The 24,770-nt window shown below is 47.0% G+C and overlaps 1 protein-coding gene across 1 annotated transcript in view; it reads left to right on the top strand.

Moving 5' to 3' along the window:
• Positions 1 to 451: 451 nt before the first annotated feature.
• The window catches only part of sema3aa (sema domain, immunoglobulin domain (Ig), short basic domain, secreted, (semaphorin) 3Aa), a 35,808-nt gene continuing 11,489 nt past the window's right edge, over positions 452 to 24,770 (top strand). The window contains exons 1-6 of the mRNA XM_086146302.1: positions 452 to 1,205; positions 15,771 to 15,931; positions 16,906 to 16,968; positions 20,882 to 21,001; positions 21,462 to 21,552; positions 21,625 to 21,744. Coding sequence (XP_086002428.1) covers positions 1,100 to 1,205; positions 15,771 to 15,931; positions 16,906 to 16,968; positions 20,882 to 21,001; positions 21,462 to 21,552; positions 21,625 to 21,744 — 661 coding nt within the window. The 5' untranslated portion in view covers positions 452 to 1,099. The remainder of the gene's footprint in view (positions 1,206 to 15,770; positions 15,932 to 16,905; positions 16,969 to 20,881; positions 21,002 to 21,461; positions 21,553 to 21,624; positions 21,745 to 24,770) is intronic.

Raw genomic sequence — 24,770 nt, 5'->3', positions numbered from 1 at the left:
GTCAAGATATAAGTCTGTCTGAAGTGGTAAGTTTGCTGTTATGCGTTCCATGCAGTTTCCATCCTGAAGCCTCTGACGCCGCTGGTCCAGTAGGTTTGTGGGGTTTAAGACAGTTTACTGGGATCATTTTATGTGCAATTAATAGAAGAACTCTAAGCGAAAACACCTGGTTTTCCCTTAAATCGCTTGTTGACGCTGCACCCGTCATAAATTGCTGCGGATCAATCGGTGAACCCAGTTTCGAGTCCAGAAACAGGAATTTAAGTTCTTGTCAGATGTTCCGGTCCACACCGAGGTCTTCGGAGGGGTTTCCGCGGTTACCGAGAGCCGTCGGGAAAGGCCAACCGGCCCGGAGGGTTCCGGAGGAGGAAGAGGAAGGGCGGAAGAAGCGACGTTAAAAGCAGAAGCTTGGATTATTAACCAGGAGGTTCTTCATAGCTGTTGTCAAGTTATCCCGCCCCCTTCTATCTCTTCTTCACCACTCCTCCTCTCTCAGCTGCTCTTCCTCCCCTCCCCTCTCTCACCGTGGACGCTCTCGCTCGCTCGCTCTCTCTCTCCGGCAGTCTGGTGGAGCCGCTCAGAAGGATTAGAGGGTTTGCCGAGAGTGTCTGCTCAGAGGGAGGAAAAAAGAAAATCTAGAAAGAAAGAAAGAAAGAAAGAAAGAGGAGGAGAAGATCTAGAAAAAGGAGTAGCCCTCCGCCCTTCCCGTGCCGTTGTGGATAAGTGTTCTGGGTTCGGCTCGTCCGGCTTCACCTTTCCGCCGAGCTTCGCCCCCCTTTTCTCTCCTGGGGGAGGACGGATCGCCCGGGGGGAGCGCAGGGACCTCGGCGCAGGGACGCCATGTGAGCGGCATCCACCTACCGCCCTCCTCGCCCTCCAGACTCCACCACCGCCACCGCCACCACCTCCTCCGCCGCCGCCGCCGCCGCCTCCACCGGACTGGACAGCACAACCGGGATTTTTTTTTTTTTCATTTTATCCCTCCTTCCATCCCTCGCTCCTCCACTTTCAGGGCCTTATCCCAGGGCGCCGCCGCCGATCCCCGGGGCGCCGGTCGGGGTGCGAGCGCCCCCCTGGTGCGGAGGCCGGCTCGGGCGCCATGGATTACCTGCTCGGCGTGGTGCTGCTGCTGTGCGGGGCGGTGCAGCCGGGGAGGGGAGCCCAGCCCAAGCGCAACGTGCCCAGGCTACGGCTGTCGTACAAGGGTAAGACCCTTCCGGCTCCCTCATTTTTCCTCTATTTTCACGCGTCTATTTCCGCCGCCTCGCTCTCTTTCTCCGTCGCGTCGCTTCTCTCCGTCCTGGTGGACGCACAGCATCCAACTCTCTCCTGCAACCTCTGCGCTATCACTCCGTTCTCCTTGAAAAGGGTGAGATTGATTCCATATGCTAAGGGTTCCCCGGCCCCGGGAGTTAAATGTATATATTGGCCCCCGTGCTGCACCGCTAAGTGCTCTGGACGGCCGGCGGAGCCTCTGTTTTAATGGCTTCTGTCCCAAAAAACTCAAAAAGAGGAGGGGGTTCAGACACAGAGCCTCTTTTTAAGGTTCCACCGACTTTTCTGCGTTTTTAAATGAAACCCAGAGTTTGAATTGGGAAGAGCGCGCATAGGTGTGTGTGTGTGTGTGTGTGTGTGTGTGTGTGTGTTCATGCGACGCACTGGATTCCGCCGCCCCGGGGAACGAAAGTGGCGCCCTGCGCCCTCTCACGCCGCGCACGTGTACGATTTTGACGTCGGCGGCAAACATGTTATTCTCTCCCCTGTGTTATTTTGAGGGGAGACTGCGGAGCGCCGGTTCTTCCTCTCCTCCGCCCTCCCTCGCTCCTTCCCTTCCCTCCTTCCCTTCCCTCCTTCCCTTCCCTCCTCTCTCTCACACCCCGCACTAAATCAGGCTCTTTGTAACGGCAAACTTTTCATCTCACGGCTGGAAATAACCGCCCGCGTTTTCTTTTATTTTCTTGTTGTCGTCGTCGTCGGGGAGGCCATTGTGGTCCGACGCGCCAGAGCCGCCTCTCCTTTCTTTTATTTCGCTTATTCTGGTCCTCGTAAAAAGCGCGACGCCGGGTTTTTTTCTATCTGAACGTCACCCAAGAGCCCCGGGTTTCCAGCGATAATTCCATTTCCATTTCCAAATTCTTCTCTGGGAAGGGAGGAGGGGAGGGAGGGGGGCGCGAATTGGACGTCTGTCACTCTGAGTTGCGCTCTATCTTTAGCCCAGACGCCGGTGCAACTTGTGTTTAGAGGCCCCGCTTGTGTGACGTGGTTTGTCCTCCAAGTTGTAATTTCAGAACGCTATATTTTTCCTTTATTTTTGATTTCATTCAAACATCTTCCGGAAACCGTGCGGCCGGAACGGCGGGGAAGGTTTTTCGCCGTGGCGCTCACCTGATCCGCCGCGGCGTCGGCTCGCGCCGAGCCGGGCCTCCGGGCGCGATGGGAAAATGTCAACTCGTCTTCAGCCATCTGTGTAAAGAATGCGAATACACCCCCCCCATTTTTACACACACACACACACACACACACACACTCTCCATGATCCTCTTTAGTCTGACGAGCGAGGACGCCGCTGACAACAATACCAGACTAGAGATGTGTCACCAGGCGTCACACGTTCCGGCTGCACAATGATTCTGTTCAGTGCGTGTGTGTGTGTGTGTGTGTGTTCTCATCACATCTGGGGTGTTAAGATTCACTCCCCCCCTCCCACACACACACACACACACACCACCTTGCCTTGTGATTTCTTCCACCTACATTGGGATGTGTGTGTGCATGTCAGCAAAAAAGGTGCTGGCTATCACCTGGCGAGCGACGGAGGTCCAGCTTGCTAATAGCAGCCTGACATGTGGAGATAATGGGTGCACGTGTGTGTGTGTGTGTGTGTGTGTGTGTGTGTGTGTTGTCATCGCATCCCTGCCTTGCATGTGTTCCTGCAAGAAAAGGTGCTGGCTATCACCTGGATCCATTCATGGCTTTTTTGCATCCATGCAATTACGCCGTGCACCCCTGTTGTGCCTGCAGGTGTTTGATGGTCGCTCTTGACGCCCGTCAGGGAGAACATCCCCCCCGCACACACACACACACACACACACACACACACACACACACACACGCGATGGAGGGAGGAGGTGCTGTAATGAAGGGAGGGCTGGCAGAGGGAAAGCAGGCGTCGCGGGCCGGTCATTAAAGTGAAGTGTCACTCATCCGCCTCTCCTCCTCGCCAAAGTCTAATTAATGACACGGGAGGAAAGGAATGGCGTGGGGGAGGAGCGACGGAGCGACGGCCACCTGAGCGGGAGGAGAGGACGCAAGATAAACAAGCGTCCAGAGAGCTGTGGGTCGGTCGGGAGATCGGGCAGAACTTTGAGACGATTCGCTCGGCGTCCGACGTCCTGGAAGGCCGGAATCTGAACTTTAGCGTTCCTCCAGCGGTCCGAACACACGATCTGGAAAAGGCGGAACGCCGAGTGAATGAATGAATGAATGAATGAACATCAGTCGTTTGACCCGGATTACATTACATTACATTACATTACATTTGGCAGACGCTTTTATCCAAAGCGACTTATAATGGACACAGGGACTGCAAATAACACTTGCAAGTACAAGATGCACAGTGTGCAATAAAACCACTGCAGATGGTACAGAATGCTGCAGCACGGTTGGTATTCACTCAACCCAAAAGGGCCCGTGTTACACCTCTGATCGTCCAGTAGCTTCCAGGATCAAGCACAAGGTTCTGACCCTGGCCTTCAAAACCACCTCAGGAACAGGTCCAGCATATCTGAACCAAATGATAAGACCTTATGTTCCCGGCAGAGAGCCGCGTTCCTCTAATACAAACCTACTAGCAGGACCTTCTGCTCGCTCTAAGCGATCTCAGGCCAAACTGTTCTCAGTTCTACGACCTCAGTGGTGGAACAAACTTCCGGAAGCAACAAGACTAGCATCATCTCTCTCAACCTTCAAGAAACAGGTAAAAACTTTTCTCTTTCAGGACTTTTTACTGCGCTGATGCCCCAGATCAGGTTAGGCAGCAAGTTAGGCTATGCAGTGTGTGTGTGTGTGTATGTCTTTGTCAAAAAAAAAAAAAAAAAAAACACAAACCCAAGCTTACTGTTCTGTATATTTCCTGTGCATCTTGTATTTGCAAGTGTATTTGCAGTCCTTATGTCCTCTATTATAAGTCGCTTTGGATAAAAGCGTCTGCCAAATGCAATGTAATGTAATGTAATGAAATATACAGAACAGTAAGCTTGGGTTGGTGTTTTTTTTTTTTTTTTGACAAAGACATACACAAACATACACACACACACACACTGCATAGCCTAACTCGCTGCCTAACCTGATCTTGGGCATCAGCGCAGTAAAAAGTCCCGAAAGAGAAAAGTTTTTACCTGTTCTGATCAGATCTGGAAAGACTGTCGATGCGACACACAACCCGGCTGCTCCGAAGAACCGCGGCATCATCTCCGCGAAGTTCTCAGCCTCGCCGCGGAGGCCGCCTCCGAGAACCCGATAACCGCCCCTCGGCCCGGGGTAATTACGGCAGCCGTCTGTGTGACCTTCTGGCGGCGTGGCGGGTGGACGGGCGGAACCCGGACGGGGCGAGAGCGGAGCGGAGCGGAGCGAGGGATGAGGAACCCAAATAGACACTTGGTGTGGAACCACTTTCAGCGCCGTCTGGGATCGGCCCCGTAATAAGACCGTCTGTGTGAGCTCAAGCCCTGTGTGTGTGTGTGTGTGTGTGTGTTTGCGGGCGCCTACATGTGTGTGTGTGTGTGTGTGTGTGTGGATTCGCATGTCTCATCTGACTGGCTCTCTCTTCCCCTTCGCCGCATCTGTCCATTCCACGGGCCGGGGCTGACAGAGCGGATGTAGATAATTATAAGGTGTTCTCTGAACGTGCCAACTTTGGAGATGTCTGACTCCGTCTCCCTCCCCCTTCTTGCTTCCCCCGTGCTTCCCCTTCCTCCCCCTCCCTGCTTCCCCCGCCCTGCTTCCCCCTCCCGCGGCCTGGGCGAACCACAATACCGCGGCTCTTTAAGTACAATCCCGAAGAAGTCTGTGTTTGTATTTTTTTCCCCCGTCTGTCTGCTTGATTGCAGCTCAGTTGATACATCACTTTTTCACTCTCGTTAGTCACACACACACACACACACACACACACACACACACACTGTGCCGCCGTGCGTCGTCTTTGCTCCCACGCAGCAACATTCCCGTTCGTTCGACCGACTTGTGACTCGTTCGTCGTTCGTTCATTCGTGCTCATCCCGCGACCGTCATTGGCCGAGAGGCCGGTTCACCCCGGACCAATCACAGGCCTCCGATGAACCTCCTGCGTGTTATTGGACTGTGCGAGGAACATGGCCGCCCCGTTGGGGTGGAACCAGGGATCTTCTCGCCGTGAGGCTGAAACCCGTTGATCCGCAGTCGCACAAGGGCAGGATTTGTCGGGATCTCGTGAAGCCGGTCCTTGTTGGGTGTCCAGAAGAAGGGAGGAGAACATCGTGGAGATGTTCCTCCGTTTGGTCGGATGGTGTGGTCCTCATACTCGGACATCTCCAACTCCTGAGCTACTTCCTCGAGGTTCCACCTCGACCGTGAAGGTGGTCTGTGGTCTCCTGATGTGATGGAGAGGCGCGAGAGGTTCACCATCCTGAGGCAGCATCTCTGAAGAAGTGTGTGTGTGTGTGTGTGTGTGTGTGTGTGTGTGTTCCCCACCGCTCCTAAAAACGTGGATCTAGCATGGGCAGTCCTGATGTGTGGTCTTCAGCTGGGAGGGCAGTGAGGCGGTTTTCCCCTACAAAAAGATTAATGTGCGTGCGTGCAACAATTGTGCGCGCACGCCGTGAACGCACACACACACACACACACACACACACACGTCTTTGCATCTGTGTTGGGTTACAGCGGCGTGCAGATCGCCGGCTGCGGGTAGAAGGGCGTCGCAGCACCTGCCGCGCCTCGTCAGCCGGACGCGGCGCTCGGTCGGACGAGCCTCGGGTTACAGCGGGGCGGCGACGGCGCCGCAGCACCAAACACTCCTGAGACCTTCAGGACCAAAGCTTTGGGTCCAAAGATATTTTCTAATTTGTTAGAATAACGATTAAGGTCTTTAACTCGGGGCTTCGGCGCGAAGAAAGCGGGAAGGAAAAGACGCCGACCTCCGGGTCTGCAGGAGCTTCTCAGGATGAGAAGATGTTTGGTGATCGACTGATCATCGACCCTTAACCTGTCATAGATGAACACCATGAGATGAGATAGGATGAGATAAGATAATATAAGATAATATAAGATAATATAAGATAAAATAAGATAAGGTAAGATAAGATAAGATAAGATAAGATAAGATAAGATAAGATAAGATAAGATAAGATAAAATAAGATAAGATAAGATAAGATAAGATAAGATAAGATAAGATAAGATAAGATAAGATAAGGTAAAATAAGATAATATAAGATAAGATAAGATAAGATAAGATAAGATAATATAAGATAAGATAAGATAAGATAAGATAAGATAAGATAAGATAAGATAAGGTAAAATAAGATAATATAAGATAAGATAAGATAAGATAAGATAAGATAATATAAGATAAAATAAGATAAGATAAGGTAAGATAAGATAAGGTAAAATAAGATAAGGTAAGATAATATAAGATAAGATAAGATAAGATAAGATAAGTTAAGATAAGATAAGATAAAATAAGATAAGATAAGATAAGATAAGATAAGATAAGGTAAGATAATATAAGATAAGATAAGATAAGATAAGTTAAGATAAGATAAGATAATATAAGATAAGATAAGGTAAGATAGGCTAGAATAAGATAAGATAAAATAAGATAAAATTAGGAAAAATAAGATAAGATAAGGTAAGATAATATAAGACAAGATAAGATAAGATAAGATAAGACAAGATAAGATAAGATAGACAGTAAATATAATATATACAATAAGATTAGATAACGATCAGATAAGACAGAAAAAGAAAATATAAGAAAAATAATATTAGACCAAATGACATAAGACGAGATGTAATAAAATAAAAAGATACGCGATAGAGTATAATATGATATATGATGGTATCAGAGAAGATAGGATAGGATGAGATATATGATAAGTTGAGAAAATGTATTTTAGGATAAGATAAATGTGATAAAATAAGGTAAAATGATTTAAAAAGCTTTAGATGTCATAAAATGAGATCAGAGATTAGGTAAGATCAAATAAGAGAAGAGAAAAGGTTCAGATTAAAACAATATGAATGACAAGATCATGTAAAATCAGGAGATAAAATAAAATAAGACGTAAGATAAGATAAAACCGTCCATTTTAAATCCCTTCCTCTTCGCCAAAGGAGCGTCCGAACCCCCAAAACCTCCTCCTCCTTTCAGAGATGAATCGAGGCGTCTCCGACCTTCCGCCTCTTTAATCCTAGATAAAAAAGCGAGCCGGCGTCCGGCGGCGGCGGCGGCGGCTCCCCAGACACGACCTTGTCCGCGACCTCCCGGAGCCCGTCCGTTAAAACCGCTCATTTTCATTTTATGAGTCAAACTGCACAAAAACCAACCGGAGGATTTTGCGTGTGTGTTTTCCTGAAAAGAAATAAGAGTTAGAGACTCCAGAGCGCTTTGGTTTCGGCAAGAGTATTTAGTGGTGCGCGAGTGGGCTTCCTGCGGCGGCCGCGGCCCCGGGGCCTCTGGCGGAAAGCGCCGCCGCCGCCGCCGGCCGTCCAATGACGGGCGGAGACGCTCAAATGAAACGGTTCCATTTCCAACCGCTTTTGTTGTGTGTGTGCATTTTTTACATGTTTCTGTTTTTACGTGTCCGCTGCAGTTTTCGGGTTACCATCCTGGATTTCTATTTTCTGTCCCCCCTCTCGGCATCTCCTCGCACCCCGAAGCCTCCCCCGCCCCCACCGCCATCCCCCGCCGCCGCCGCCGCCAGCTCTCATTGGCTCCCTGCGGTCGGGGATGTGGTCGCGTGTTCCTTGTTAGCGGGTCTTCTGGTGAGACTCCAGGCCTGTGAATCAGGACCAAACCGCCGCCCTCAGACCGAAGCAGCTGAGATGATCCAAATGGATCCGTGACGTCGCGGGGCGGCAGCGGTTCGGCCGGGACGGCGGCGGACGCTTGGCGGTTCCAGTCCTGTCCGCGTGTCAAAGTATACTCAGGAGAGAGGCTGAAATAGAAAAAAATAAATAAATAAATAATATATATATATATATATATATATATATATATATTAATTGATGATGTTCTAGTATAATATTCTAATATATTTTTAATATATATAATTTATTGGTATATATATATTTTAATTTATTTATTTTTCCTTTTTTCTCCTCTCTCATAGCAATAACAATAATTCAATAATGATGAATAAAAATAGTAATATTACAATAATTAAAAGAAATATATATATTTAAAAAAATATATATTTTTTTTTATTGTATTTTTGACCCCTTTTGACCCCCTTTAATAACAATAATTCAATAATAATAAATAATAATAATAATATCACAATAATTAAAAAAATACATATATATATGTATTTTATATACATACATATATATATATATATATATATATATATATATATATATATAGTTTATATATACATATATATATATGTATTTAAATTATTGTATTTTTGACCCCTCACTTCAATTGGGCAATATCTTGGACTAAATGGACATTTATGATAAAAAAACTGAAAAGGCTTCTGAATATATTTAATTTATTGATATATATATATATATTTTTTTTTTTAATTTTTCCTTTTTTCTCCTCTCTCACACCAATCACAGTAATTCAATAATAATAAATAATAATAATAATATTGCAATAATCTCTCTCTCTCTATATATGTATATATATATATATATATATATTTGAATTATTGTATTTTTGACTCCTCACTTCAATTGGCCAAAATCTTGGACTAAATGGACATTTATGATAAAATAGCCTTAAAAGGCTTCTGAAAGGTTGTCGCTCGGATCCCTGCCCTCTTTGCCTGCACGCCAAGCGTCCTGGTGCAAAGACACCCAACCCCCAACTGTGTGTGTGTGTGTGTGTGTGCATGTGTGTGTGTGTGTGTGAATATGAGCTCCATAAGTGTTTCCCTACAGATGGTTTCCATGAGCTTTGGAATGAATGAATGAATCCTCGGCGTATTTGGAAGTAAAACATCTCAGAAGCGACGTTGCTTTTAAATCAACCTAACTGGCGGCTTTGGAGATTATAAATCTCCATGGCTGAGTGTATTCACACACACACACACACACACACACTCGCGTGAGGAGGCACACTTCCTGCCGCCGCCGCCGCCGTACCTGAATTCCAAACGGCCCAGGTTGTGTGTTGTGCACGCGGTCGCCGTGGAAACCAACCCACACCTGCTACTGCGCTTAAGAGGGAACTTCTCAGGCGTGTGTGGAGATCCTTGAGGCTTAGGATAATATTTGAACACTTTGTTAAGCAAAGCTGCAGGCAGATTGGAGCGGGGCGCCGTCTCTTCGCCGCCGCCGCCGCCCCCTCGCACCTGCGTTTCGGGGCCGAAGCCGTCCCGTGAGCCGCAGAACGTGCACAACGCCACACACACAGAAGAAAAGAAAGGATGGCGTGCCAAACAAAACCATCGTAACGGTCGCCGTGCGTCGCACTTTCACGATTCTGGCCCGGCGTTTCCAAGATAAACATCCTCCGCTCCGGCCGCCATTTTCTTTTTGAACTTTTTGCCGGCGTGCACGTCACGCTCGTGAAGACGGGGAGGAAGAAACGTGGAGGCGTCCGACCACGTGCGCGGGAGAAACACGGGAAAAAGGCGTCGCGTCGGGGGAACGTCTAGCCGTCTGCTGAGATTCAGTCGAGTGTTTTCCTCCGCCGGGTTTTCGTGTTTCACGTCACTCAAACACACACACACACACACACACACATGCACGCACGCACGTGCACGCTCCACATCATTTTCTGCTCTGTCGCCTTTCCCTTTCACGGGGGTTTCATTATTCGGCGATGGCGTGGCGCGTAGGCGTGTAAAACGTCCGCCTGTTTGGAGAACGGGGGAGGTGAAGAGCCCTCAGCAGACAATTGCACTCCAATTCTCGCTGCTTTTTAAATTTTTTTATTTTTTTTTCCCTCGGGGAGCCTTTTTTTCTCCGCCGTTTATTTTCCCGGTGATGAACGGCGAGGAGGACGAGACGTTTCTTTGAATGAAACGCTCCAAAATCGACATTTGCCGCACGCCCGGGCAAAAAAAAAAAAAACGTGGAAATCAAATACAGCAGGGAGGAGTGTGTGAAATACAGCAGGGAGGAGTGTGTGCGCAAACAGGTGTCTGTGGCCCTCCAGCGTGCACGTACGTGCATGGCGGCGTTTGCAAGCAGCTGATAACGCGGCGGCGTGCACAAACGGCGTGAACGTGAAAGACAGCCTATGTGAGTGAAAGAGAGGGGATGTGTGTAACAAGAGAAAATGGAATGGTAATGGACTTTTAAGGGGGGGTGAACCAGCAGTGTGTGTGTGTGTGTGTGTGTGTGTGTGTGTGTGTATGGAATGCATACACACACACAAGCAAATACATTTAAACATCTCCATGTGTCCGACGGCTAGTGTAAGCAGACTGTGTGCGGTGTGGGGGCGCGTGTGCGCGCGTGCACGCCTATATGTGAATGGAGGTGTCGTTGAACGTGTTCGGAATGAGTGTGTGTGTGTGTGTGTGTGTGTGTGTGTGTGTGTGTGTGTGTCAGGCGGGATACGGGGGCCTGGGAGTGTGTGAGGGATGGAAGCTGCTGAGTGCGCTCACTGTTCCAATAGTTCATGCTGTATAAGCAGAAATACTGATTGGATTACAACTTTGTCTGGGTAAGGAGTGTGTGTGTGTGTGTGTGTGTGTGTGTGTGTGTGTGTGTGTTTTCAGGGAGAATTGATGTGATGTAAACATGTAGGTCAATATGCCTGTCGGTCACGGGGAGCGGTAGATGAGCCTGTTTGCATTTTAAAACCAGAGCTCGGTGAATCTGACCCTGCATTGTGTGTGTGTGTGTGTGTGTGTGTGTGTGTGTGTGTGTGTGTGCGCTCAAGCTTGTCCTTCGCCTGGTTACTATATTTTGTATGAGCTCTGCTCCGCCTCTGCTCGCTCTCCAAACGAGCGTGTCTGTGTTTAAGTTGGAGGTCCTCAGGTGATCACGCCCCAGTTCCCCCAATCCTCTCAACCACAGCAGATCCCAGCTCAGATAAAAACTTCTGTGTGTGTGTGTGTGTGTGTGTGTGAGTGTGTGTGTGTGGTTTTGTCGGTGGGGGCGTCACGTGTTGAAACGTGCGCGTGTCGAGGGCGAAGTCGGGGCTGGAAAAAGTGTCTCCCAGCGGAAACGGAGGGAAGACAGAAAATAGTGTCGGTCTTGTCTCCTCCTGCCTTTGTCTGTGGAACCTTCACTGGTGGGTGAAGACCTGAAGGTCCTGGTGAAGGTAGAGGGTGGAAATAGTCCAAAGAAAAAATAGTGGCCGCGCACGGAAAAAAAAACATCGGCTCAGATGAACGTTGTCGTAAAAGACGTTCGCTTCTTTCTCAGCGGAGGAACTTTCTCGGAGCTCCCAGATGTTCTCAGGAACTGGGTTGGAACAGCAGAGGAACCGTGGACTTCAGCTTCTGGAACCATCTCTAGGAACCCATCACAAGCCACGGGCGTGAGCGGGACAGATAGAAACCATCTCTGCTCAGATGTTTCCTCAAGACAAATTGAGCGTGGAGAAAGGGAGCTTCATTGAGGTCCAGGCTCTTCTGGCCTGCTTCTCCTCAGACGGGGTTCCAGGACTCGCTGAGGAACATCTACATTTTGGCCAGAATGAGTGAAATAACAGGACGAAACACTTTAATCATCCGACTGCTGCTGTGGCAGCATCTTCTTCTTCTTGTGGAGCTGGAGGTGAAGGTCTCAGCCGTGATCCTTCACCGCCTGTGAGGATGCTAAGCTAACAGGCTACTTCCTGGAAGCAAATTCCATCCAGACAGTCCCGTCGGTGTTGAATCCTGCCAGCAGACAGACGTCGTCCGGGAGCAGATCAACCGCGCGTCCGGCTCGGACTTTATTTATTCAATTTCTTCCTTTTCTTTTATTTTCTCGTCACCTCTGAAATACAAGTCGGCCCCCCTCTGAATTTTCTGTCGACTGGAAAATCGAATTTCCCGACTTCCTCTCTGCGACTCGTTTCCCGACGCCTCTGTGTGGCCGGTAAACCGAGAAGAACCAGGTTTTTTTTTTTGTTTTTCCGTCTGAATCTGCACAGCAGCCGCGGTGAAGGTCTGGACCTGGAAGCCTGGAAGCCTGGAAGCCTTGAAGGCCAACTCGTCGCGTGTAGAATGTCCGTCGTAGAAATAAAAAGGACCCACACACGTACGATTCCACACGCCCGACCCATCTGTGGAAAACTGCAAATTCTCTCACACACACACACACACACACACACATCATGGCGCTCCCCTCCCACTCCATTCCCGTCATCTCCAAACTTCTCTCCGGCTGAAACCAAAACCTGACGCAGATGAGCTGCCGCCACCTTTATGGGGTGATGACCAATCCCCCCCCTCGCCGTCCCCGCCGCCGGTCCTCGACACACACACACACACACACACACACACACACACACACGCACGCACTCGACACGCTTCCTCCGGCTCCCCTTCCATCAATCCCCGCTTTTATGTAGACACAGATGTCCAAGATCCTGCACACTGAGTGGGCGCAGATGGCTCCTATAGCAGCCCGTCAATCAGAGTCTCACAATCCAGTGCACTGCGTGTGCGTGCACGGCGTGCACGGAGAGTCTCTCAATGCAGGTCTGCTTTCCCATGTCGTTCTCCTGCATGTGTGTGTGTGTGTGTGTGGAACGATGTGGCCGGGAAGTAGATGCATCCCCGTGCGAACGCTTCCATTCTGCTGGTTGTTTATCCGTCGCCGCCGTTATTAGAAACCCCCTTATTTTTCGGGGTTCGTCCCCGGAAGCGAACGTCCCCGCTGGGTTCCTGCGCTCCTCCGAGCCTCGACGACCGTTGTTCAGCAAGACGCCGAACCCCAAACTGCTCCCCTGGCGCCTCTAAGTGGCTGCCAACTGCTCAGGGTTCATCTGTGATGCCTTAAATGCAGGAAGGATTAATAATAAACTATATGTAATATTACATGTACTCTACATATACATGAAAAAACCATACGTAATATTACATATATCATGTATCATATCATATATATATACACTGCTCAAAAAATAAAGGGAACACTTAAAAAACACAGCCTAGATCTAAATGAATGAAATATTCTTATGAAATACTTTGCTCTTTACACAGTTGAATGTGCTGACAACAAAATCACACAAAAACAATCAATGGAAATCAATTGTATCAACCCATGGAGGTCTGGATTAGGAATCACACTCAAAATTAAAGTGTAAAAACAAACTCCGGGCTGATCCAACTTTGATGTAATGTCCTTAAAACAAGTCCAAATGAATGTGTGTTGCTTCCTGAGTGGACACTATGATTTCACACAAGTGGGATTGACTTGGAGTTACATTGTGTTGTTCAAGTGTTCCCTTTATTTTTTGAGCAGTATATATATACATATATAAATATAACAAATGTACGTTGAGGTGAATATAAATAAATCAAAATCAATGGATAAATAAAAAATACATACAAAATGAAATACATTTTTCATATTTAGATAAGATAAGATAAGATAAGATAAGAACAAATTTATTTATCCCGAAGGAAATTGTTGTGCCAGAGTTTCAAGCAAAACATAACAATAATAGATAATAGTAGGAAGGAGGGAGAATAAGAAATACAATAAGATATAAAGTGTCAAAGTTAGGTTTAAAGTTAAGTTAAGTGTTTTAAGGTCTTAAAAAGTACAAAGATTTGAATATTCCCTTCGGCTGAATGAAGAGGACTAATATATATATATATATATAATGAGATGATATATATACATATTTATATATATATATATATATAGATAGATAGATAGATAGATAGATAGATAATGTATGTTGGGGTGAAGATAAATAAATCAAAATCAATGGATATATTAAAACAACATATATACATACTGAAATACATTCTACATATGTATCTGTATACATGTATTTATAAAAATTTGATATAAGATATATGCTCAGATATATGACTTTATACAAATATATATATTATAGTTTATACTATTTTATTGTATTTATCTTTTTTAATACTACTAATAAAAAAAAAATATAATAATTACATTTGGATGGAAATAAATAAATAAGTCAAAATCAATTGATAAATAAAAAAATCCATAGATATTGAAACTGACATTATATATATGTGTATAGCTATAATTTAGCATGTATATAATATATGTGTCATATAAATACATATACAAATAAAAATACAAACATGTTGAAATTTACATTACATATAGACCTGTATAATTTTGCATAATATATATATAAAAAATGTCATACTATCTATATATATACATATCTGGTTCTTTTCATTTTGCTTCTCCCTTCAGGGGCTCCAAAGCCAGTCATCACCCTCTGCACATTCTCTGCATATCTTCTTCTCTAACAACAACTAACTTTCTAAATTCAAGGATTCGAAGCATTTGAGGCGTTTAGCTTGCAGACTTTAGCTCGTAGCATTTAGCTCCTTTTATTATCTGCCCATTTAAAGCTACATAAGATGCGATGCCTGGAGGGGGAACTCTTCCCTAATAAAACACCCTGCTCAGGAACCCCAGAGGAAAAGGCTGCTTCTTCTGTGATTAAATGGTGGCTGAGAGTCCGAGGGTCTGGGGATCTGGAGATCTGGTAGTCCAGGGGGTCCAGAAGGGGGTCCAGAAGGGGGTCCAGAAGGGGGTCCAGAAGGGGGTCCGGGTTCTGGCCAGAAGGCCTCCAATACCAATGCAGGGTTTACTCTGTGAGACACCTTATTTTTGGAAGGTAAATCTCACTGAGATGCACGCTCTCTTAATCTACATAATAACCCATTCCCTGCTACATGCCACACACTCACACACACACACACACACACACACACACATACTTGCACAGTGTGTCCCGTAGCCCCCCAGTCCACATGCATTATTCAACCAATCACGCAGCTGAACACACTGAACCGTGTCCCTGATTAGGACGTCTCACGCTATACCTGACTGACACATGTCCACGAGAGTGTGTGTGTTCGTGTGTGTGTGTGTGTGTGTGTGTAAAGAAAAGTGTTGGCAAGGACTGTGCAACAACATTTTTGTTGCCTGGGAGAAATGACAGAATAACAGGAAAGTGGATACCGACTGAACTTTACTTGAGTAGGTTTTATTCTTCTGTTCGTATTGTCGAAGAAAACCGAAATATGAGTGCTGTGTGTGTGTGTGTGTGTGTGTGTGTGTGTGAGGCGAGGAACCACTTGTGTTTTTGGCATCCATTTTGCATCGATCTACCCAAAACACACAAACACAGCGAGGCCGGACGTCACGTCTGTGTTACGGAGATGCCGGTTCTGTTCAAAGAACAAATGATTGCATTTTCCAGGCCGCGTTTCAAGACTCCTTTATTTGTTTTTGAAGCCGGGCCGGGGGTTTAAACCGCCGCGTTCCCAGGCCTCTCGGACCCTCGGAGAAAAAAAAAACGCCGTTTAGCTCTCCGCCATCTTGGGTTCTGAGGCCGTGAAAGTCAATGCGCGTTTCTGAATCCTAACCCTCCTTCCCCTTTCCTCGTCCCTCCCAGAGATGTTAGAGTCCAGCAACCTGGTCACCTTCGACGGCTTGTCCAACAGCTCCGGCTACGACAGCTTCCTGCTGGACGAGGAGCGAGGGAGGCTCCTGGTGGGCGCCGAGGATCACATCTTCTCCTTCGACCTCGTCAACATCAACAGGGACCACAAACAGGTCGGCGCCGGATTCTCGCTCCTTCTCCCGCCGTTGTTTATGACCCTCCTCCTCCTCCTCCTGTCTCTCGCTGTCTGTCTGGACCCAGACAGCACTTTTCATAATTCCATTACTCCACCTGGAGTAGGTTAGCGGCGCTTTTTTATCTGATTCGCCGCGCTATCACAGACGGGGCCGACGAAAACTCGCCCACGGGCTGCAGAGAAACAAGCACCGGGATGAAAGCGCTGAAAAAATACACCGTCAATGCAAAGAGGGGAGGGTGTGTGTGTGAATTATTCTCGCCTTTGGCACGGAAATGTTGTTTTTTTTTTGGTGCACACACACACGCACACACACACACACACACACACACACAAGGATCGGTGATGAAGCAAATGTGGCGTAATTACCCCTAAAATGCGCCACGCGGGTGGCGACTCAGCTGATCTGGAGTGGAAGATAAAGTCTAGGAATAGATTGAGGAACGTGTGTGTGTGTGTGTGTGTGTGTCAAGGACACACGTGGAGGATTTCACTCGGACGTAATGACGGTTGTAAAGTAAAAAGCGTCCTCGTATACTTTCATTGTCCATCCGCATCCACGAGGCGGGCGCTTAAAAAGCGAACTCGACTGCACCCGATTTCCAAGTGTATAATCATCCACTTACAGCTCACACACACTCGCACACACACACCGCACGGGTGTGTGTGTGCGTGTATAATTTATGTGACACCTGGGGGCCTCATGTAGGTTTTTTTTTTTTTTTTTTTTGCCTCTGGATGGCTACGGATCAATAATTTATTTGACAAGGAGTATTATCTCATCCAAAACAAAGTAAAGAAGCGCTGCATTTTTAGCGAGAAAAACTACAACCACGTGCTGGAGAAGCTGGAGATGCAACATCATCTTGGACGATATGTGGATTTTGAACGTGAGAACACGAGTTCTGAACCTCCTGGTCTTCACGTGTGTGTGTGTGTGTGTGTTTCCAGATCGCGTGGCCGGCCACACACTCCAAGAAGGACGAGTGCAAGTGGGCGGGGAAAGACCTCGGGGTAAGTCGCACCTCGCCGCAGGTCCCCCTGCAATCTTTGCTTCTATTGTTACCCCAAATTACACGTCTGCCGAACATAGCTCCACGCAGCCGTTGGCGTGTGTGTGTGTGTGTGTGTGTGTGTGTGTGTGTGTGTGTGTGTGTGGCAGGGAGTGTGGCGGCTCCGCTCATTAAAAATTCAAACACCAGTACGCCGGCCAGATTTAGACAAATGTGTGTGATTGGATTATTTTACTGTGTTGGTGTTTTTTAAAATCAAGCTTTAGCGTGTAGACAGCTGTGTCAGTGTGTGTGTTTGTGTGTGTGTGTGTGTGTGTGTGTGTGTAGGCTGGTAAGGAAACTCTTCATGTGATGGATTTCCGACACCAGAAATCAATATTTAGTTGACTGAAAGTTGAATGTTTTTATGTCTCTATATCATGTTTAAATTTGCTGTGGAAATTCCAAAGTGGTTATAATATGGAAAATAAAAAAGCAAAATAAATATGAATATAAATAAAGATAGAAAGACAGAAGACATCCGCGAATAAATAGACAGTAAGGGTGAAAAATACACAACCAGAACTAAATGACAATAGAAACAGAGCGGCAATAGTAATAATAAGAATAAGATAAATAACAAAAATAGGGCGGATACGTGAAATAAAGCGTGACATGTGTGAGATAGTGAGATTATAAATGTAATAACAAAATAAATCTATGCGTTCATTTACTGGCCGCAGAAGCTGCAGGTGTTTTTACACAAAAACTTTTTTTTTTTAATTAAATACATACCAGGAACATCAACAAATACGTACTGGAAATGTCTGATAATAAATAAGATTAGGAAAAGGTCATCCATCCATCCATTTTCTGTCATTTTCTGAACGGCGTCAGAATTTCCCGCCCCGATGTGACGAGGCTTAAAAGCTTTGGCGGCGTGAAGCTCCTTCGCTCCCCAAAAACCCACGAATTAGCCGCGTCGCGCTCGATAAAAGTAGCGGCTTCCGGTCTGTGATTGGCCGAGAAGCCGTCGGCGGTGACCCCCGGTGACCCCGGCGACCCCGGATGAACGTTATGTCGTATTTGAAAAACTCAAGGAGCTAAAAAATACACACCGTGAGTTTTGCTGGCGTTACTGTATTCTGATACTTTTAACACATATTTAGCCTTTATATATAAATAATAGTGTGAACGCTCTGCTGCTAGGTAACAGTGCAGTCAGTGAATAATCTCAAGAACACACAAATACGTCAGATTTTTTCCTGGACGATGCCTAGATGTTTGCGTGTGCAAACATCTATGCATATTAATGCCAGGGGGTTGAATTGTTTGACTTACGTAGCTTTGGCTTAACGTTAGCGCGCGCTTAAACGGCATCGGCGTTGCGGTGTGTTTGCGCGGCGGCCGTATTATCCGTGCGTCGGTGTTTGCGCCGGCCCTCTCCCGCCCCCCCGGCGTCGTATCTGATCTCAATTTCACGCCCGGGCGAGTGTGAAGTGCAGCGGGCGCGGGGTTTAAGGATTACCCGCCGTCACACCGGCCCGCGGAATCACACTCGGAGCTTTCGGGGACGAAGCGACCGCTCGGCGTGAAACGCGTTCGCCCTTGAAACGGAGACGCGTCGCTTCGGACACGAACCAAGCATCCGAAATGCATTTTCTCCAAACTGACGTTTTTACATCCACACAGGAAATGTAACAGCTGCCCCCTCTGAGACGCCTAATAGCATCACACACACACACACACACACACACACACACACAGGGACACGAGTGTGTTTGATTCTGCGAACCGGAGATGTAGATTTAGTTGTGTTTGTTCAGCTGTTTTCTAAATAATAATCCCGGGAATTCAGATTTGTTTGCATTCGCCGGGAACATGAGCGCCGCCGCAAACCCGTGCCGATGTCCGTCACGTCGAGCGAACGGGTCGAACCGGACGCCGGGAGGTCGGACGACGAACACGCATTTAAACACGTTATATTTGATTGATAAAACCGTCGTACGACGTGCTTTGCGTGTATATTTACAAAGCCGGGGAATGTTTGAGCTGCCGTTTCCACGGTAGTGGATTATTAGGACATTTACAGCGGCCGCCGCTGCTGCTGGCGCTCAAAATGATTTACACCCAGCGACGGTTCATGTTTGACAAACTATTTAGACGTTCCTTTTTGCAGCATGCGTGCTTGCATGCGCGTTTTTTTCACAAAACATTATCAAACACGGCCAGCGATCTTCTGGTTCTTCTTATTATGAACGAACCCACTGTGGTGTATTAATGTAGATCCGACTCAGAGTTGAGGTTTTCTGTTCAAATCATGTTTTATTTTAATAAGTATGAAGTAACTTCCCTGTTGTTGTTATATTCCTCCTCGTTTTTCATATTGTGTTTTATACAAAGCGGTCGTATTTAATATCTGGACAGGAGGACCTGCTGCAGGTTAGGTTCATTCCTCTGACGCCTCCAGGTTTTGTTTTATTCCTTTCCACAGTTTATAGATAAATACTTGTCCATTTGTTGCATATAACTAGATATACTATACGGTTTAAGCTTAATTACAATTGAATATCTCTTTTCATATGTCCAGCTTCATCTCGCATTTCTCTTCAAACATGTACATTTGTGACTAAAGAGGATTAAGACAAGACGCGGGGCAAAGCGAGCCCATGTGCGTGCAGCGTGAAAGGCTGTTTTCTGCAAACGCGTCACGTCTCCATTGTTTTATCAATCATTTTCGGCCCGACACACGATCCCCCGTTTCCCTCCGCAGATTTAACAGATATGTAAAAAGGGGGAAGGTGTGTGTGTGTGTGTGTGGGGAGGGTGGGGTGCGTTTTGAGCGTTTTGAGCGTTTACGCCGAGCTGAGAGGACCAGCTGCCGGGTCCGGCTTCAAATCAAATCCGCAGATGTGAGAGTGGTAACATCATTTGCATGAAGGCAACCAGATGCGTCTCGTATTTCTAAAGCACGGGGGGGGACAATTTTCGACAACTGCATGAAATTCTTTTTATTTTTTGTTTCATTTATTTATTTATTTCTTGATTTGGACGAGGTTTCGCGGTGTTTTATGTCGTTCGCCGTGTAAGATGTCAGCGGCGTAACTCAGCGAGCCTCGTCTCCATTTGTGTCTCGTCACGGAGACGTCAGCTGGACGGCGTTCAGGGCCGGAGCGGATACATGTGTTGCTGCGATGTTTCTTTCCAAATCCCCCTTTGCGATCGCGTACGTACTTGCTAGCGGGACTTGTTATGAGTCAAACCCTGGCCCCGATCTCTCCGCCACATGTGGGCCGAATCGCTAATAGCCCTCCTGCACTAACCAATCCCGTTGATTAGCGCGCTAATAAACAGTCTCACACGGCCGGGGGTCGCCACGCGTGCCGCCGCCGCCGCCGCCGCCGCCGCCGCCGCCAACCCAAATACTCCCTGTAAACTTAAACATATGGATCATTAAAAGATCTGAAGCAGATTTTCCCCCCATTTCGACTTACAGGTGGGATTTCCTTGAAGGAAACCCAGGTTTCACAAGTCCTTTTTTTTTTTCCAAACAAGCTGGAAAGTCCCTTCTTAAATGAAATTCCACATGAGCCGTCGCCGCCGCCGCCGCCGCCGCCGCCGCCGCTATCCTTCGCTTTTCATTAATCCCCGTTTCGGTCACGTCACGGATCGTGTTTCCGCTGAAGGTGTTATTTTCAGAAAGGATAAAACTTTATGATTTGCAGGAGGACGTAAATGTTTCCGACCCTTTCGGTCCAGACGTGCGAAGCCATCGCGTGCTTCCCCTTAGCAGGTGTTATTACAGCGTAAATAAATACACTTATCCGACGGGCGGGGAGAAAGCGACGGTTTCCTGGAACGGGAAATGTCCGAGAATGAAACAGAACCGGCGTTTTCGGCTCTCCTGATGTCCCTTTGTCCGGCGGCGTCCGCAGAAAGAGTGCTCCAACTTCATCCGGGTGCTGCAGCCGTACAACCAGACGCACCTTTACATTTGCGGCACGGGGGCTTTCCATCCCATCTGCGCCTACCTGGAGATGGGCAAGAGGGCAGAGGTAGGTGCATTCACTTGTCCTTTACCCCCCCCATGTACACACACACACACACACACACACACACACACACACACAGATTCTCAATGTGGTAATTTAGATCTCAATGAAGAGCTCATTAATGAGTAAATGAAATGTGACACCATCTTCCTCCATCAGCGGTTGCTCTTTGCACGCCTGTAAAGATGAATCCGTCTCCTTCGCGCAAACGTTTTAATGGTACATCTAGATGGAGGTCTCCGGGTTAATCGGCCAACCTGCAAGCCGTGTTTTCTACTTCTTCTTTTAATTCGTACGTTTGCTCTCGGTTCGGAGCGGATGTCACTGGAGAAGTCCTCTTTGCGCGCTATAAGGAGAATACGGAGTAACCTGAAACACCGGCTATAAATGCACCTTTGGAAAGGCTTAATGTGGAGTCCGCTTGCCCGGTCTTGACCTTTGACCCCCCCCCCCCTCACCGCAGGACAACATCTTCCGAATGGCCTCGCATTTTGAGAACGGCCGAGGGAAAAGCCCCTACGACCCCAAAATGCTCTCCGCTTCCCTTCTGATCGGTGAGTGGCGTCGCCGCTGCGCCTCCCCGGAGCAGGACTTGTATGCCTAACGTCAGACCTTCCCGCCGGCAGATGGCGAGCTCTACTCCGGCACGTCTGCGGATTTCATGGGGAGGGACTTTGCGATTTTCCGAACCCTGGGAGATCACCACCCGATCCGGACGGAGCAGCACGATTCAAGATGGCTCAACGGTAAGGGAGGAACAACGTTGTCATTGCAACGCAGCGTAAACGTGGTGGAAACATGTTTCGCCACAAAACATGAATCATGTGTGTGTGTGTGTGTGTGTGTGTGATGTGAATTTGTCTATTTACACAGCCCGCACATTAATTTAGGCCTACCGGATGATTTTTAAGATGATGGTCTGAGGGTTTAACAAGCGTCAGCGGCTTAGATAAACTATAATTTCAAGTCGATTTGGACACGCGTGGCTTAAATGAGCCTCAACCTCCCAGCGGGAAGGAGGAAGTCTCTTTCCATCGAGCTTTTCTGCAGACTTTGAAGCATGAAATCCTCTCCCGGGCCTCGGTCCTCCGGTCACTCCCAGACATCAGATATGGCAGCCATTCATAAAAACCTCTGGATTTGCCAGCGCGGGCGAGATTAGCGCGTCCGCCGGGGTTCCCGTGTCCGGCTATCTTTCAGCGCCACGGCTCGCGGAGCCACGAAAGGTCAGTTCCAACCTTCCCCTCAAGCCTCGCCGTCCTTTTTCCCCCCGCTACTTTCCCACAGAGCTGATCCGCTCTCAGCTGTTTTCCTGCGGCGGAGTCAAATTCCCGTTCACCCCCTCCTTCCCCTCCACCGCCCTCTCCAACCACACAAATACTGGCCTCTGCGGCGCTGATAGCGGCGACATATTGATAAAGGAGCGCTTATTGTCTCGCCGCTAATCCCCAGTCGATATTCCACCTCCCTCGGCAGAATCCGACTCCTCCTCCGCCACAAAGAGGAGATTGTAATTGCGTGGATTATCGAGACGGGGATTCTCCATTTAGCCTTTATCAACAAGGTTACGCGGTACTCGGATGCAACAAGAGAGCAACTTTTATGAGCGGTGGATTCTTAGACAAGGGGGATTTGGGATTAAAGGGCTTTGCTTTTGGCAGCGCCGTTCAATCTGGTTTATTTAACCGACTCTTTAGCGCCCGTTTGGAGGTCGGATTAGACCGTTTCCCAGTAAACAAGCTTCACCATTTGCTGAAATATAGCGTGATGTCACATCTTTCCCGGACGCTTTCATCAGAAAACGTGGGTTTAACGTCACACACTCACAGTAAAGGTAGAGATGTAGAAGAACTTTATTTATCCCGAAGGAAATTGTTGTGCCGGAGTTTCAAGCAAAAACATAACAATAATAGATAATAATAGGAAGGAGGGAGAATGAGAAATACAATAGAATATAAATTGTCAAGGTTAAGGCTATCAAGTGTTTTAAGGTCTTAAGTACAAAGATTTGAAGATTCCCTGTGGCTGAGGGAAGAGGAATTAAAAAGTCTGATAGCCTCAGGTAGGAAAGACAAAATGTGTGTGTGTGTGTGTGTGTGTGTGTGTGTGTGCATGATTCATACAGGGGTCTGGCGCCCGCGCTGCGCTTATAAATCTGCTTCCCACTTTGGCCACACTGGCTTTTTTCACAGCTACTCTATATCCTAAACCGCCAAAGAGGTGTAACATGGCACTACTTGTTTCCCTGCGTCGAACCCCTTCAGCTTTCAGACTCGGGCTCGTTTTCCTCAAGACGACGCCTCCGCGGCTGCCGCCCCCGTCTTAAACCCCGGGTCCTTATACCTCTTAAAGCGGGCGGCCCCGGGGCCCCTTTGCGCCCGTTTAGCTTTGATTTCCTCCCGTCCTTAACGCCGAGATAAATTCATTCCGGCGTTCGGCGGGACAATCGGAGCCATGTGTGTTTTTTTGCGAGGATGTGGTCCGGAGACCGGGTTTATGTGGGATTTGGACCCGGAGCGCTCAGATGGGGTAAAGTCAGATGCTGTGACGCCAGGGTGTAAAGTGAATGGCTGTTATTACCCAGGCGTGACCAGGGAATATCACGGGGGATTGGTTTCAGAGGTGTAAAATAGGGGTGAAAGGCTTGTCGTTGGGACAGAGGTGGAGTTGTAAAATCGAGCGAGATTTATTCTGGGGAAACGACACGTGTGATAGAACTGTGACATCTCATCGCTGGTTTTGTTTTTTTTTTTTTTTTGACGCGCACACTTCATAGCGTACGGACAACGATTGAGCCGCACCTCTTTTTGATTCTCCATTTTCAGATTATCCCTTTTTCTTGATTCATTCAAAGAAAAAAATGGGAATAAATCAGCGAGAAACAAAACGACATGTTTTTAAATCAAAAAACTGTGACACACACTTGGTCATGTACGTACACCGCTTGATCCGCACCTCATTTTGTTCCTTTATTTTCTTTTTTTTTAATTTGTGCAAAGAAAAAAATGGGAATAAATCAGCAGGAAACAAAACGACATGTTTTTAAATCAAAAACTGTGACACACTCTTTGTCGCGTACGTACACGGCTTGATCCGCACCTCATTTTGATTTTTTTTTTTTCTTTTTTTTTCAATTTGTGCAAAGAAAAAATGTGAATAAATCAGCAAGAAACAAAAACAACATGTTTTTAAAATCAAAAACGGTGACAGACACTTTGTGGAAAACGTACACCACTTGATCCGCACCTCATTTCGATTCTTTTTTTTTCTTTATTTTTTTTTGATTTGTGCAAGGAAATAATGTGAATAAATCAGCAAGAAACAAAAACAACATGTTTTTAAATCAAAAACTGTGACACACACTTGGTCATGTACGTACACCGCTTGATCCGCACCTCATTTTGTTCCTTTATTTTCTTTTTTTTAATTTGTGCAAAGAAAAAATGTGAGTAAATCAGCAGGAAACAAAATGACATTTTTTAATCAAAAACTGACAAACACACTTTGTCGCGTACGTACACCGCTTGATCCGCACCTCGTTTTGATTTTTTATTTTCATTTTTTTTTTGTTTTTAATTTGTGCAAAGAAAAAATGTGAATAAATCAGCAAGAAACAAAAATTCTTTTTTTTTTTAATCAAAAACTGACACACACCTCGTGGCGTACGTACACCGATTGATCCGCACCTCGTTTTCATTTTTTTTTAATTTGTTCAAAGAAAAAAATGTGAATAAATCAGTAACAAATAAAAAGACATGAAGAGAGAAATGAG

This window comes from Fistularia commersonii, chromosome 5 (genome assembly GCF_037954325.1).
Source record: "Fistularia commersonii isolate RoL2024-O1a breed Wild chromosome 5, RoL_Fcom_v1.0, whole genome shotgun sequence".
In the NCBI taxonomy this organism is placed as follows: domain Eukaryota; kingdom Metazoa; phylum Chordata; class Actinopteri; order Syngnathiformes; family Fistulariidae; genus Fistularia; species Fistularia commersonii.
Note: the sequence above shows the minus strand (reverse complement) of the source record. Positions and strands in the feature narration are given on the sequence as shown.